Source organism: Calypte anna, chromosome 2 (assembly GCF_003957555.1).
Source record: "Calypte anna isolate BGI_N300 chromosome 2, bCalAnn1_v1.p, whole genome shotgun sequence".
NCBI lineage: Eukaryota > Metazoa > Chordata > Aves > Apodiformes > Trochilidae > Calypte > Calypte anna.
Window position 1 is genome coordinate 102334740 of NC_044245.1, and position 14856 is coordinate 102349595.

The window sequence follows — 14856 nt, forward strand, 5'->3', positions numbered from 1 at the left end:
ATGTTCAGGTGCAGACCTTGAGCACTGTTTCACCTTAATCTGATCAGGGGGTGTCCAGACAACCCCAGGGGGCCATCATAATTTGGTTACAGGATGCAACGCATAAACTTTAAGACTTCTGTCATCATTGAATCCCTCATATTTCTGTTGATGGTAAGAACAGAATTACTGAAGTACTTAGGAACACTGATGAATTAACAAGCTCCTTACCACAAGGCAAACTTGTCTTTTTCCACGATTAGAAATGAGTAAGAATGATTCACATGAAAGTCCAAAGTGCGTAAAAAAATTACTTGTTAAAGTATCCAGGGAAGAAGAAACTAATTGAAAAAGCCTGAACAGAAATGTTGCATGGTTTCCAGTTTGTTGGCATTTGTTTACAAAATAACACAAAGCTGTAAACCAGTTGAAGAATACAACCAAATGTAGGCACATGACAATATACAGCAGCAAAAGTCAGTCAAACTACTAGCACAAGTCTGTTGTTTCTAAACAGTATCACTTAAAGACCTCACCTGTTAAAGTGAGGACTACCTAACTATAGGGAAATTGTGGCGTTTAATTTAAAACAGCAGCATCAGTTTGAAAACAGTATCATGTACTCCAATTGATCAGCCCTTGAGAACAGAATAAACATTTCCATTCAATGTCTCTGATAAGGAAGTTTTATTACCTACAATTTGCAAGGTTCTTCAGAATGCTACAGCACAAATGACAGTGCTGTAAATTTAGAGAGATAAAACTAATCCCTTGACTATTAGTATCATATAGCAACACAAAAGCATTTCACAATTTACGTCAAATTTACTTTTGAAGTATACTTTCTTCACTGTAAACAACAGGAGCTGAGCATTTGTTATGTGATCCATATGTACCATTCCATACCAAAGAACTATAGCCTTTTATCAAGATACGGAACTGGCTAGGCATGCCCTTAGAGACACTGCAAATATCAGCACACTTGCTGCAGTACACTTGCACACACTCAAAACTGTTATTTGCTCTAATAGTCAATTCTAGCTATTTCTATCATAATAAACAATAACAGACAATTTGATATAGCTGGTTTGCAGGCGTGTTCCAGAATTTCACATACTAATTCTCAAGGGGTTTCAGAGACTGTGAAAATTGGTAATACATGAGGAAAAAAATACACCACTAATGTCCTACAGAACTGGATCTAAAAGTCAGCTTGCAGTCTTGGCCACTGTAGTGTCTTTAGGATTTAAGAGTTAGGACCACAAGTAGAACTTCTGGATGATTTTAACGGCTCTTGTAGTAGCAAAGTGAACACATAAAGTACACTTAGAGCAGGAATTCTCCTTTCCCTTCCTATTGTAGTGTACAGACAAGATCAAGCATTGACTTAAATGTTTATGAGACGTTTCTCATAAACACCTGAAGCTTCTTTGCTCTTTTAGATAGAATGATGATTTAAAGCACCCAAGCAAGCAGCTTTAGCAAGAACGTGACACAGGAAAATGTAGGGGAAAAGTAGATTTTCCCTTAGTAAAGTTTGCTTTACTACTAAAAAAATAATTAACAGACTTTGAAAAGACAAAACTGAGATCTCATATTTGAATCACTTATCTGACTCATGAATAAATATGCTTCAGAATTTTGGGCAGTAGTATGCAGAGAGAGAAACACAAACTATATATTGATAATACTGCCAGACAGACCCAAGCAAAAGCTCAAAATGTTTTTAAACTATAGCAAGTTCTCGAGAAACTTTGATATCTACTAGACACTGATAGGCAGGATCCAAGTCTTTTCCTCTCCTGTAGATGTACTTTCTTCCTCTGAATAAACCTGCCAAAGATGCTGCTACATTTTACATTCAAACAATACATTGATTAAGTAAAATGCAGTATTTTTACATGTGAATGGCAAATTTGACCTTGGTACAAAATCTCTGAATAATGCAAGAGGTTATAATTGGAGTTATGTACAGGGAAGTGATCATAACAAGGTAACAGAAGTGAAAAACCTCTTTTATGAAGAAGTTAACATGTGTGACTAACAAAAGAAAACCTAAACATATGCATGCATTGCCTTTTTTCATCTCATACTATTATTCTGAAGCCTGTTGAGGAAAAAGACATTTTTCCAACCAAGAAAATGTTCAGCAATACATAGGAGATGAGTGGTAGCTACAAATCTCATAAACACTTATAGGAAATACAGCACTGATGAACTTCATAAAGATCTTATGAGACATAACAGTTCCTTCAGACAAACCACCAGTTTGCAGTGTTTATCACCAAGAAAACAGAGTTGGATTGCTACGTACATACTGGGGAACTTCTCCAATGTAAAAGAGTTAGTCCTCAGCATATATTAATTTTAATTCTTAATTTAATAATAATTTTGCTTTAGTAAAAAAATTTAAAAAAAACATCAACAATGAAACAAAAACTCTTTAAAAGTGTATGTATATTTCTAAGCTGAAAAGGTGTTTAAACATTTGTTTTCTTGACATCAGACATTATAAAAACAGAAGGAACTTCAAGTTATATCATCGAACTTGATGACCACACATCATTTTGCATTTAACACACAGACCTGTTTGTTTAAATGTCACCATAAGTAAAGCTGAATGGATGATACTTGACCTTGATTTCAGAATCCTCTCAGACAAGACTTTTTTTAAATAGAGGAATAAGGATGGGCAGTTTTCATAAATAGTACAGATTATTTGTATAGATAAATAATATAGACTACATATACCTCTTCAAAGCCTAAAAGTTCCAATACATGGTGGCTGTAGTAACTGTATGACAGAGCACTAGATTTCTCCATTGCTCTATCCTTCATCTCTCCATTCTTGAGGTACAGGTCTTTCTTTTCTCCCTATTTCTAATTCTCATCATTGCCTTGTCCCACAAGCTTAGCTGTGGTAGTATTAGGAAAATAGTATTAACTTCTCATTTGACAATGTCATTTAAAAAGAGAAACATGAATGGATAGTAGAAAAATTCCTTATTTTGCAGCCAAACCAAATAACAGAAGGTTCTATGTTCCCATCATCGCACTTGATGCCTCATATCATCTTGACATGCCACAGAATTAACGCTTTTCTTTTACTCATTGTTTTTCTGTCCCAGTGGATGGGCTGCATGTGTTTTGATATTATTTCCTACATATACACATATGCTCAAGTATTTTCTAAATTTAAATTGGTTTTAATTTTTTTTTAAGTCATCCAATCTTGTTGTAAACGTGCCCTTCTTTAAATCAACACTGAACTACCCTACAGTTTCAAGAATGTACTACAGTTTGATTTCCAGAAGTGCTCATTTGCATCTTGTCAAACTCTGTGACCGAAAGAATAGAAAAGCTTACAGTTAACACAAATATAGCAGGGAGAACAGTATTTTTACCCGCAACGTCTGTTATACAAGACTTCACCTAAAAATGCTACTGACACATATTTTTCTCTATTAGTCTGCATTAATGTCAGCAAACTAACAATAACTCATAGAATCAGAGACAAATCCAGGTTGGAAGGGACCTTGAAAGATCATCTGTCCTGACACTTAGTGGGAAAGCAAGCCCCAGTGAGATCATGTAGACCCCTGTCCTTCTGCGCCTTGAAAGCCACCAGTGATGAGGACTCTACCATAGCCCTGGGGAAGTTGTTCCAATTAATTACTGTTCTCACTGCAAAAGATTCATTTTCTATATAGAGATGAAACCTGACCCAGTGCAACTTATGCCCACTGGCCCTTTGTCTTCTCCATGTGGCTTTTTGTGAAGAGTCTCTGTCCTCTTGGTAGCTGCTCTTTAAGTTCTGAAATACTGTGATGAGGTCCCCCTCATTACAAGTGTTCTCTTCTCCAGGGAGAAAAGACCTAACTCCTTCACTCTTTCCTCACAAGGCAGGTTTTCCAGGAATAGTGCTTTAGTCTGCATGTCTGCGTTTTTTCAGTACAATTTTGATCCTGCTGTACCTAAGATGTACATACTTAAAAAGTAATCATAGCCAAAGACAGAATTTTCACAGAACCTATAATTACATTTTTTCAATAAAAGAATATTAAATGCTGCTTACATATGCAGCACCTTTTTTTAAGAATTACTTGCTTTTAATTATGTTAAGGATTGTTGAACAGATGGGACAGCAGACAAATTTTCATGGTAGCTCATATGAAAACTGGTCACCAGCTTAAAACAAAGTCAGTACAGGAGACAAAAGATCTGATTAAAAAAAAAGGCTGATCACTCTGGGTTACACCCACACGATTATCATCAAGACTGAACTTCTAAAACATTCACACTTATTTAAGAAGCACTTGAGGAGGTACCTCTAAATATGGATTTAGGGCCACTTAGAATAATTTTTGAAAGAAAAATTTGTACAAAGAACATAGTTAATTTTTCTTTTACAATAAAGACTATTTTTTCACTAGCTCTAACTAAAAGTTAAATTGTTTATATGAATATAATGTGGTTATGAGCATCATTTAGACAAGATTATTTTGCCAAGTACTTACGCAAAGGATTTTGCCCCTCACTGGCATAGTACTCATACATCCCACTTTTGACAAGTGTATCGTAGTGGGGCAGGAAATCAATTCGCTCCTTAGTTGCAGAAAGCAGAATTTGATCAACTGACTGTAGCAGATATAAAGTAACTCCATCTTGAACAAGTTCACCTGCAGTGAAGATGAAATATAAATCCTACTGAAGAGCATTCAGTGCACCAGTCAATATCTGCTCTCAAAACCATTACAGGTTTAGCCTCAGGTATTATATATTTTCTTAGGTGTTAATTACTTGGCCTCTAAACAACACCACAAAATTTAAAATGTTTTCACATTTCCAATCTTTCTAATGCATGTTTTCTCAGATGACAGCTGTTTACATGCCATTTGGTCCTATCATTTATAGAATTTGTAATGAAAGGTAATAAGTTACCCCATATAACTCTCATCATACTAACAAGTAATTGTCAAAAATTTGCTTGTGAAAGTCAATTTTCTCACAATTCTTAGTAAGCTATTAAGGATTGGTACTTCCAGTTAATTATTGCAAGTCACAGAGTACAAACAATTATCATACAGTCTTTCCAATCAATATAAGAAATAATTGTGTTTCTTCTGTGGATTAAGATACTTACTGAAGTTTTCTTCTGTAACTTCTTTCCTGTTTGTTGTGGTGATAACAAAGTTTTCATCAGTAGATATGCTAAAAGCCTATAAAAATTGAAGATTATTCAGTTATGATCACTAGGTACCTCACCAAGTATTGAGATAAAGAACAACAAAAAAGTACTTTTTGGTGCAAACTATTGAGAAGTGACCGAATATTTTCCCCATATTAACAGTAGAACACAGTTTAAGTCCAGAACTTAACTTTCTTTCCTTTCTCAACTTAGCAAAAACTGTCTGTAATAGAGTAATTTGGCTTTTTACCTGCTAAAAATATGTTCCTAGCAAGCATTAGAGGAGGAACTGTCTGATGGGCAAACACCCTAAGGTCTGGAAAAAAAAAAAAAGTTGTTCTGCTTTTAAACCATTATGAAGAGTGCAGTATTTACTTTATGGCTGCAAGAAATTATGGTGAAGTGGTGCAAGCACAGGATAGTAGCCCCCTAACAGATCAGGGGCAGCCTCCTCCTGGTCCTCACCCCCATTCCATGGGTAAGCATCAGCTAAGTCAACTGCACCCAGCCTTGCAGACAGAGCTACATTTGCGTTTCCTGGGTGAACTCAGCATTACTGTATCTACTGGCAGCAGGTCCTTTCTGCTTTGCTCCATGTGGCTGTCATTTTGAGATAAGCTGTAAGGTTCATAAACCAAGTATGGCAGGCCAAACAGCAGAAAAACCGTTTTTCTTGCCTATGAAGGAATTCAAAAGGCCACAACCTCTGTAAGGTTCTAGTCAACCTATAAAATTTATCAGTTTGAAAGCTTCACTTGTATGTAAGACCTATTTGTTTTACTTCCTCCTTCCCTGTGTCCCATACTTTTAGTTACCCTGACCTCTCTCTTCCTACTACACCTAGTAGTGAGGTAGCTGCACTGTTGTCCCATGATGTGGATGTCCTCTCCAGAAAGATGAGCTGGTCATCCCAGAAGAAAATGTGAATCTACAGGGTAATGTACTTGATGCTTCATTTATAATAAAAATGTTTGGTCAAATGTTTCATTCTCCCATGTAAGAGACATGATATCTTTTGTTGACTTGATACACAGTTCAGGTTTTACTGCTGGGCATCATGCTCTTTTTCAAATAAGCACTCAAGATGCACTCAATTCTTAACTTCAGAAGATTCACATAACATCCTTAGGTAATAAATCTAAGTGGGTTATTCTCTTGCAAATTATCTAGGTGCACAATCATGATCTAGCTAATGTCATTAAAAAAACAGAATCACTATAGTCAGAAATATTTTTGTATAGTCACAGTGAACACAGGTTTGGATGTTATTGTGTTAAAACATCTAAGCAAAAAGCTTATTTTTCTTGGATACAAAAAGAAGACTTTGGGGAAAAAACAGAAAAAAGCTCCAAATTAATCCACAATCCAGGAAAAAATAATTGTAAAATAATTGTAAAAAAAGAAAGGCAGATATGTAAAAAGATGAGTATTTTAAACTGTTGGTTACATATGATCACTACCTGCAAATGCCAAAGTCAAAAGGTTACAAAGATTAACAATTACACTCATACAAAAGAGGAAAAAAAAAACACTAAAAACTCCACAGATTATATAAACAAACAAAATTTTTTATAGTCTGGGAAAACAACCACAGCTGTTCACTAAGACCCATTTAAATTGTTCACTAAGCCACACTTGGAGGTGTAATGAGCGTACACTGCAAAGTTTTGGTGCCCGAGGGCTGGAGGAGTTAGCAGTGCAGAACAAGGCCATGAATTGCTCTGAGCCAGTCACTGCCAGTGCCAGATGGCTCTAACTGATGGAAGCAACCCACTGTGCACCAAAATTTCAAATAGAAGGGCACATGATGCTCTGCTCAAACATACTGGAGGAAAAATAGAGGAGAAAATGGGAAACAAGATGTATTAGAGGAGACATTGCTAGGGACAGCACTGGAGTTGTTGAAAGGAGGTGGTTCCATGGCAGACCTAGGGTGTGCCCAAAGGTGCTGGGGCCCATGACAGATCCATGTCAGAGGCAAGGAATTTCCCCTCTCCATCCTTCTACTGCCCTGGGGCTGTGGCCTGGGCAACCCACCAGAGCAAAAGAAAACCAGTGAAGAGCATGGAGGAGGAGCAGAGGGAAACCCTGCAGACAGCCCTGACCTCTCATGTTGCCTCACCAAAAGAACGTGGATTTACCAAGTGTTGTGCGTGGGGAGAACAAGGGAGGTTTACACTAGTCAGGAAAGAGAAGCGTGGAGAGAAGAAAAGCTTGGAGAAGGGGAAGGAAAGGTGGTCCCCTAAGGAGCCTGTTTAATTGCCCCCCTAATCAATAATCAAAAGCTTGTGTTAATAGGCAATGAGCTAAATTAAGAAAAATTGCATGAGTTGACCCTGTTTTGCCCACAGCAGGATGTCAACTTCATAGCTATGAAATTATACGTAAGCCAAAAAACTGTCTTTTTTCGAAGAGAAGAAATGCGTTCTTTGAAAACTGGCAGCTCAGTCTGAAGCACAGCCTATGTTTCATAATAAATAAATAAAGCTAATAGCTTTCAATTAGTTGGCGAATGTTTATGACATGAGGTTAACGTAATGCTAAAAGGTAAGAGTTTGAAACAGCCAAATGAATGCCAGATGCCCGAGAAGCTTTCAGCAGACCAATTTCAGGTATGAGAGTGCAAATGAATTGTGGTAATTTTTATCCTCAAATAAAAATCAAGATGCAAGGTTCAACTTGCTTGCATCCCAGGTTTTATTTGTAAACTTAACAAAAACCCTCAAAACAACCATAAGCCCACAAATCACAGACAACTCAGCAGCTGAGACTTCTTCAAACACACATCAGTTATTTTCTCTTTCACGTAATAGCACATAAGCAGCAAAACAAATTTATCTCCTCTCAGTTTTCTCTTCTCCAGGCTAAACTGTCTCAGCTCTCTACCCTTCCTCCTAAGATATTACCCAGTACTCCAGTCATCTTCCTTGCCTTCCACTGGCCTCACTCCAGTAGTTCCCATGTCTTTCTTGAACTGGAAAGCCCCAAATTTGATACAGTATTGCAGATGTGGCCTCACTAGGGCAACATTGAGGAGAAGGATGACCTGCCTCAACCTACTGGCTACACCCTTCCTAATGCATTCCTGGATACCATTGCCTTCTTGGGTACAAGGGCACATGGCTGGCTCACAGTTAATTTACTGTCTTCCAGGATTCTAAGACCTTTCTCCTCAGGGCTGCTTTCCAACAGGTCAACCCCTCACCTATACTGATGCATGGAATTGTTCCTCCCCAGTTGCAGCACCTTCCACCTGCCCTTGTTGAACCTCATTAAGTTTCTCTCTGCCCAAATCTTTAGCCTGTCCACATCATGCTGGTTACATGCCCTCTGGTGACAGACACTCCTCCCAGTTTTGTATCATCAGCAAATTTGCTGATGATACACTCTGTCCCTTTGTCTAGATCATTGACGAGTATGTTGACCAAGACCAGACTCAGTACTGACCCCTGGGGAACACTATTAAAAAAGAATAATCAATCAAAACTAAGAGAAACCAACAAATGGCTGAAACCAGAAAACATTCTTAAAAGAGAAGGCTTTTATTCTCAAATCACAGATTTTCAAACCAAGAACTGTCTTTCAATAGTGCTTATCGATACCGAGATATTTCTATGATGTGTCACTTATTCACACAACTCGATAATATTATGGCCATTTCTACAAATTAACAACTACAAAAAGATATAAGCCAATTAAGAGGACACAAAGGCCTTGATGGAAGTAATTGAGAACAACTGTAACTTGTAAGAGTGCTGATCATAAACCTTTCCAGTCCACTGCTGGGCCAGCTAGTCTCAACATGATGACAGCCTACTGAAGGCTTCCTACTGAGCACTCATTGCAGCACAGCAACTGTGGTAACAATTACCTCTAATCAATCTGAATGACCTGGCCTAAGGTCAGAATGCAAACACATATCTTTGGCCACCAACAGAAAGGGAATACAAAAGTATCTAGGAAGTAGTCACATTCAAAAAGATTTTCCAGAGCATTACTCAGGACTAGAAGCAAAGAGATGTGTATTAGAGAAATATAGAAATACCCAGTAGTCTGTATCTTCTGGACAGATGGTCACTAGACAACCTACAATCAAAAACCAGCAGTGAAGACTGGTGTTCTGAAATATGTCCCAACCATCCTTTCTTGACAGAGTCACAACAATGGCAGAACTTGATGTGCCTGTCCTCTGCCCTACTTAAAAGTTTCACTACTTTCAGAAGAGCAGTTGATTTAACATCTAAATATTTATAAAAATGTATCAATGAAAGATGTTGAGAAGTGAACAGATGGTTCAAGAGAAACACTAAGAACATTGGTACTGATCACAAGATCAGTAATAAAGTTTGCATGCACTATCTTAAAGCTTTATCACAATTTTGGTGGGAAAACAGAGGAAAAGAAGAGAGGAAAATGCATGACAGAGGCTCTCTACAGAAGTCACATACATAAATCCATGAAATCTTGTCCAAAAATGAGTTAACTCAAGACACCTTTTCAAGATTTGCAAGTTTTAACAATAGGAAAGATTATAATGACTCAATAATTTCTTCAAAGAGCATGCTGTAGAGCCATACAGAGTCTGGACAAATGGAAGAACTTACAGCAGACATTCACAAGCTGTTATGTCTAAAAGCAAAATTGCAAATATTAATTTATGCAGCTACCAGCTAAAATTTAGACATCAATTCCATACAGCTTCCACCATGACAATATTTTGCATGGCATCACTTGCTGAAGTAACAAGAATTCACAAGCCATTCTTCAAAAGCAAAACCCACACAGTCATATCTTCGTTGTGCCTGGATAACTAATGATAAGAGAATGCAGATACTCAGCATTTGACCATAACACCAGCACTCAAATGTGAGCAAGAATTTAAAAACCATGCGACTTCCCTTATTAGTCAACAAAGTATGCAAAATGTATCCTTCTCCTCACTGAAACATCATTAATTGAGATGCAACACACAAGCATTTCAGTGAAATCTGAAATACTACATTTTTGGAAAACAACACACAATTTTGCTGCATCTTAACCTTACCTTACCTTACTTTACACTACGTCCCAACAGTTTCTTTAAAAATCAAGGAAAAACTTGGTTTGTCCACGCATAGCATATTTAAAATACATCTATTTTTAGTTTCTGATTATATACAATCTTGAAAAGTGGGTAAATGAACATACGCTTAATAACAATAGCAACAAAACAACAACAAAATAAAATAATAATAATAATAATCTCATGGTTAAGAATGGATATACTTTTATAGGGTAAATTTACCAGAACAGTAGCTTAGTAAACAATCCAAATACCTCTTAAATACATATAAGACTTACCCTCTGGTAATAAAACTAGCAGAAGCTGCTAGTATTTTTTCCATTTCATTATACATTATTTATTACAAGTAAATACAGCAAAAAACTTATTTCTTGAGTTTCTTTCAACTACTACTGTGGTGCTTCTCCATATTTCCTCAATGAATATCCATTTTTTGCCTCTTAGCTTATTGATATCCTGGAATTTATTTAGTGGTCTGGCAAAATAGTCTGTTTAAATAGTAAGTAAGCTGACTGTTAGGAGACAATAGGAATCCCAAAGATGCAACAAAAGATTGAAAGCAAAATATTTTGGTTTATTATGATTTATGAATTTTGAGTGTTTTCATAAATTACAGATACTTTCTATATAGATTAGAGATTCCTTCTGTATGTATCTTCAAACAAGGAAGTCACAACAATTATTCAAATTTTCAAAAGAACTGAAGAAGTATTTACAAACATATTCACTTCCTACTTTAGTAACTTCACCTTCTCCTTTGACTCCTACATAAATAACCAGTGATACCCAAAAGAATTCTCTTATGCCACAGGAAGATGCTAACAGTAGAAACAGTTCCAACAGCCTAATATATTTCTGGCACACTTGTCAGACATTACCACCTCCACAGCCCAGATGGCAGACTGGAAAATGCACAAACACCTTTGCTGCTACAGTAGAATAATGCAGTCAGAGGACAAATTGCCAATGAAAAGTCAATTTAAAGCTGATCCTGTACTGAGGTCAAGCAGCTGGTCAGAATATCTGTGGTGTTAATCACTCTGAGATACACTACATTTGCCTTATCACACACTCAGATGTTCTCTAATAGCTTTAACTGGAGAAAAGCAAATAAAACATTCCACTTCATTTTAGTCTAAACAATTCGACACCTGCTTATCAAAAGAATCTTTCTTCCTGAACTTTCATTATTTCCCTGACACATTTTCAGCACCATAGGAGTAGGGAAAGCCTGTGCCAATTAAATGAACCCATTCATTACTTTTTTTTCCTGAGAGTAGTTAGTTGCTGCATTCAAAATGACAGAAATTTGGCACTTTGGAGTACAACATCCAGAGAAACACCAACAATGAACAAAACTCCCAGATGCATCGAGATGCCAGAACACTCTTCCAGAAGCTTAATGCACACCCATACACTATTGGTGTGGGAGACATATCAAACTTTCTGGATCTCCACTTGTCCACTTTTCACTGTACCAGCATTTTGTGGTCATGTCAAACCCTCTACCTTGGCATGCTTTCAGGTAATGTCAGGTAATGGTAAGCTCCAAAGCACAAAGGGCCACCACACTGAAATTAGCTGGGACAGGGGCAGCTCTGACTGAATGCTCAGACAGTCAACATACTATTAGAGGAGGCCTTTCTCTAAGGCAACGACCATTTGAGATTCTTGTTGCACAAGTTTAAAAGAGCACTGACTATTATCTGTAACACCACAAAACAGCTGACAGGACTGCTGGTAAGGATTATGGTGTTGACATGGTTAAGAAACTACAGTTGAAAATTTTCTTCCACAGGCACCAAGTGCAAACATACCAAGTCTTGCTTTGCAGAGCCAGACTTTTCAAACGCTATGTTGCACATCTGAGCAATCTACCTAATGAAGCCATGAACCCAATCCACCAACTTCTCAGAATGTTACGCTGCACACAGTGTCCCTATTTCTTTATTTCATTCTGTTACTTGTTTCTTCCAGATTTCTGAACTTCAGGCGCAGAGACCAGATTAAGGGACATGCTAGTGCTCCATAGCCAAGTTATTGCTGAGTACTAGCACCTCAAGCAGCAGTAGAGATTCAGTACCTCTAGCAGAATATGAGGATGCCATTTTAAATGCTGAAGTAGAACTGTGCAAGGAGGAGGTAGTCATGTGTGACAGCAATACCTGCTCATATTGATAACTCAAAGCTTCCATAGCAGTAGGAAACCATTACAAACACTGTAGAGACATAGGGGAAATGAAGCAACTTTCCCCTAGAATTTATAACCTAAAGAACAAAGCATAAACTGGATAGAAAACCTAAACCAGAAAGTTTTATCAGATTACATGCACGATTTCCTCTGCACTTCACAGTATGAAACGTACACAGGCAGCTAACAGGTTTATGGCATTTATTTCTCCCTCATAAAACGAAACCATGACAGAAAATGGGCAATGCCCACTGTTATTGCCAGCAAACTAAAGTAAACAGCTCAGAAGAAATCTCCACCTCTGAGAGACCAGAGGTGTTAAGTTCTCGTTTTGTAAAACTAAAGGGAAGAGAACCCAGAGAACACACGAGACGACAAAAAAACAGCCAGGTCGAGCACTACACGACGGCCACCCCTGCTGACTTTGAGAGACATTTAGGCGGCTCAAGACGAGCAAAGAGCGGCGCTTAAGCCCGACACCTTGGACAGCAGGAACACGGCCAGGCGGGCCCTCCGGAGCTCAGTGACGCCGCTGTGTTCACCGCCGCCGGTTTTCCGCGCGGGGGAGCTGCGGGGCTGCCCGCACATTTCCCGCCCTCCGCCAGGAGCTACTTCCGCCGCTCCACACTGCCCCGCCGGCCGCTCTTGCTCCTACCCCGGACGGCCGTTTTTCAGCCGAGTACACGGGGAGACCAAAGGCGGCGCCGGGCACAGTCTCTCCTTGACGCCCGCCCACCTGTCCCGGCAGGGAAGTTTTGAGGGAAGGCGACATCCCCGGTTCCCCTCAGCCCCGGGCAGGCTGTATGCAGGGGGCAGCTCTCCTCACGCCTCTCCCTCCTCCTCCCCCTCTCTCCCCCCCCATCTCACGTCGCCCAACAGCACCCGGTCGGTCTCGAGCCACCGGGACCGGACTCCCCCCCCCCAACTTGCGCCTCCCCTCGCACGTGGGGCAGCGGCACGTGCCGGCCACCCCCGGCGCCGCGAGGCCCGGAGAGGCGGGGTGGGGAGGGGGAACCGGGAAGGAAGGGGGAAACCTCGGCGTCTCGGCTGAGACAGGCGGAGCCCTTCGGCAGTGCCTGCCCCACCGGAGGGGCGTTAACGCCGCGGCCGGCCCCGCCGCCGTGCCCGCACGCTCGTTCGTCCTCCTTCCTTCCTTCCTTCCATCCCTCTCTCTCTCCCTCCTCTCGCCTTCCGCCCCTAGTACCTGGCAGACGGCGCTGCGGAAGCCTCGGTAGTTGTTCTTGCCATAGCTAAGCACTTTCTCATCAAGATCCGCCTCTTCCCGGCGCCGGTCAAAAAGAAAGACGGTGCGGTCCCCGGTGCCCTGAGGCACCGGCCTGTGAACTACGCGGCTGCCTCCCGCCGCCGCTGCCATGTTGGGAAGCTGACCCGTCTCGCAGCGATGGCGGCAGCGGCAGCAACAGCGGTACCTACTGCTTGGCCCGCGAGCTCCCCCGCCTGGTGCTGCCGGTTCCGTGCACGGAAGCCCCGGCCTGGGAAGAAGGAGGAGGAGGAGGAGCCAAGCAGGAGACTGGGGCGGAGACGCTCCAGAAGGCCGGAAAACGGGGAAGAAGCGCTCTTCCCGGCGGCGGCGAACGCCGCCGTCCCGCCGCTGGGGGTGGGGCCGGCCGGCCGGCCGGAGAGCAGCCGGGAAGCGAAAGCGAGTTCACGTCCTCCGCCCCCCCGCCACTTCCGCCGCTGGGGGCGCGGGGCGGCGCCGGAGCAGCGGAGCCGAAGCAGCGGAGCGGTGGGGGGCGCGGTGTTGCCGCTGCCTCCGCCGCCGCTGGGGGCGCGCAGGCGGATTGGGCGGTGGAACCGCGTGCTGCGAGCGACCGTTCCGGCGGTTGACGCGTCCAAGGCCGCCGCGCTCCGTAGCCGCCTCCCGTCGGGGGACGTGGCCGGCAGGGCCGCCCGGCAGGGTGGAGGCGCCGGGCCGAGGCATCCCCACCCACCCTGGGCTACGGAGCCCGGCAGCCCCTCCTGAGCTCGGGTAGCGGCGTGTGCGCCTGTGCAGGCGCCCGTGAGTTGTAGCGGTGGCGCAGGGGAGCGACGCGAACCTGGGGTTGGTGCGGCGGCTGGGTCTGGCTTCCTGCTTGCGCCATCGAAATCCATAAGCTGTTGTTTATTCTTCTTTAATGCTGAAAGCGCTTTTCTGTTCTCAAGAAACTAGTTTTTTGCATTCTGTCTTAAAAATCAAATTTCTGTTAAAAATAAGTTGTAGGGGCTTTGTATATGCAAACCCTTAAGGATTTTTGCATTGCCCTGCTGTAGAAGAGTGGTAGGAGTAGAGTAGCTGCAAAACTGCAGTAAGGAATACAAAAAAGGAAAGAAATACAGTCATCATGGTCTTTAAGGAAACACAGAAGCATACTTGTAAGGAAACTCAGGATCGTTGGGTTTGTCATTTATTGTAGGGTAGACAAACAGCTTTTTCTC

At 41.3% G+C, this 14856-nt stretch overlaps 1 protein-coding gene across 1 annotated transcript in view; it reads right to left on the minus strand.

The window, feature by feature from the left end:
• The window catches only part of SMCHD1 (structural maintenance of chromosomes flexible hinge domain containing 1), a 67913-nt gene extending 53905 nt beyond the window's left edge, over positions 1-14008 (minus strand). Inside the window, exons 1-3 of the mRNA XM_030445853.1 lie at positions 13625-14008; positions 5123-5198; positions 4497-4658 (exon numbers count right to left, since the gene is read on the minus strand). Of these exons, the coding sequence (XP_030301713.1) occupies positions 4497-4658; positions 5123-5198; positions 13625-13795 (409 nt within the window). The 5' untranslated portion in view covers positions 13796-14008. The remainder of the gene's footprint in view (positions 1-4496; positions 4659-5122; positions 5199-13624) is intronic.
• Positions 14009-14856: the final 848 nt, after the last annotated feature.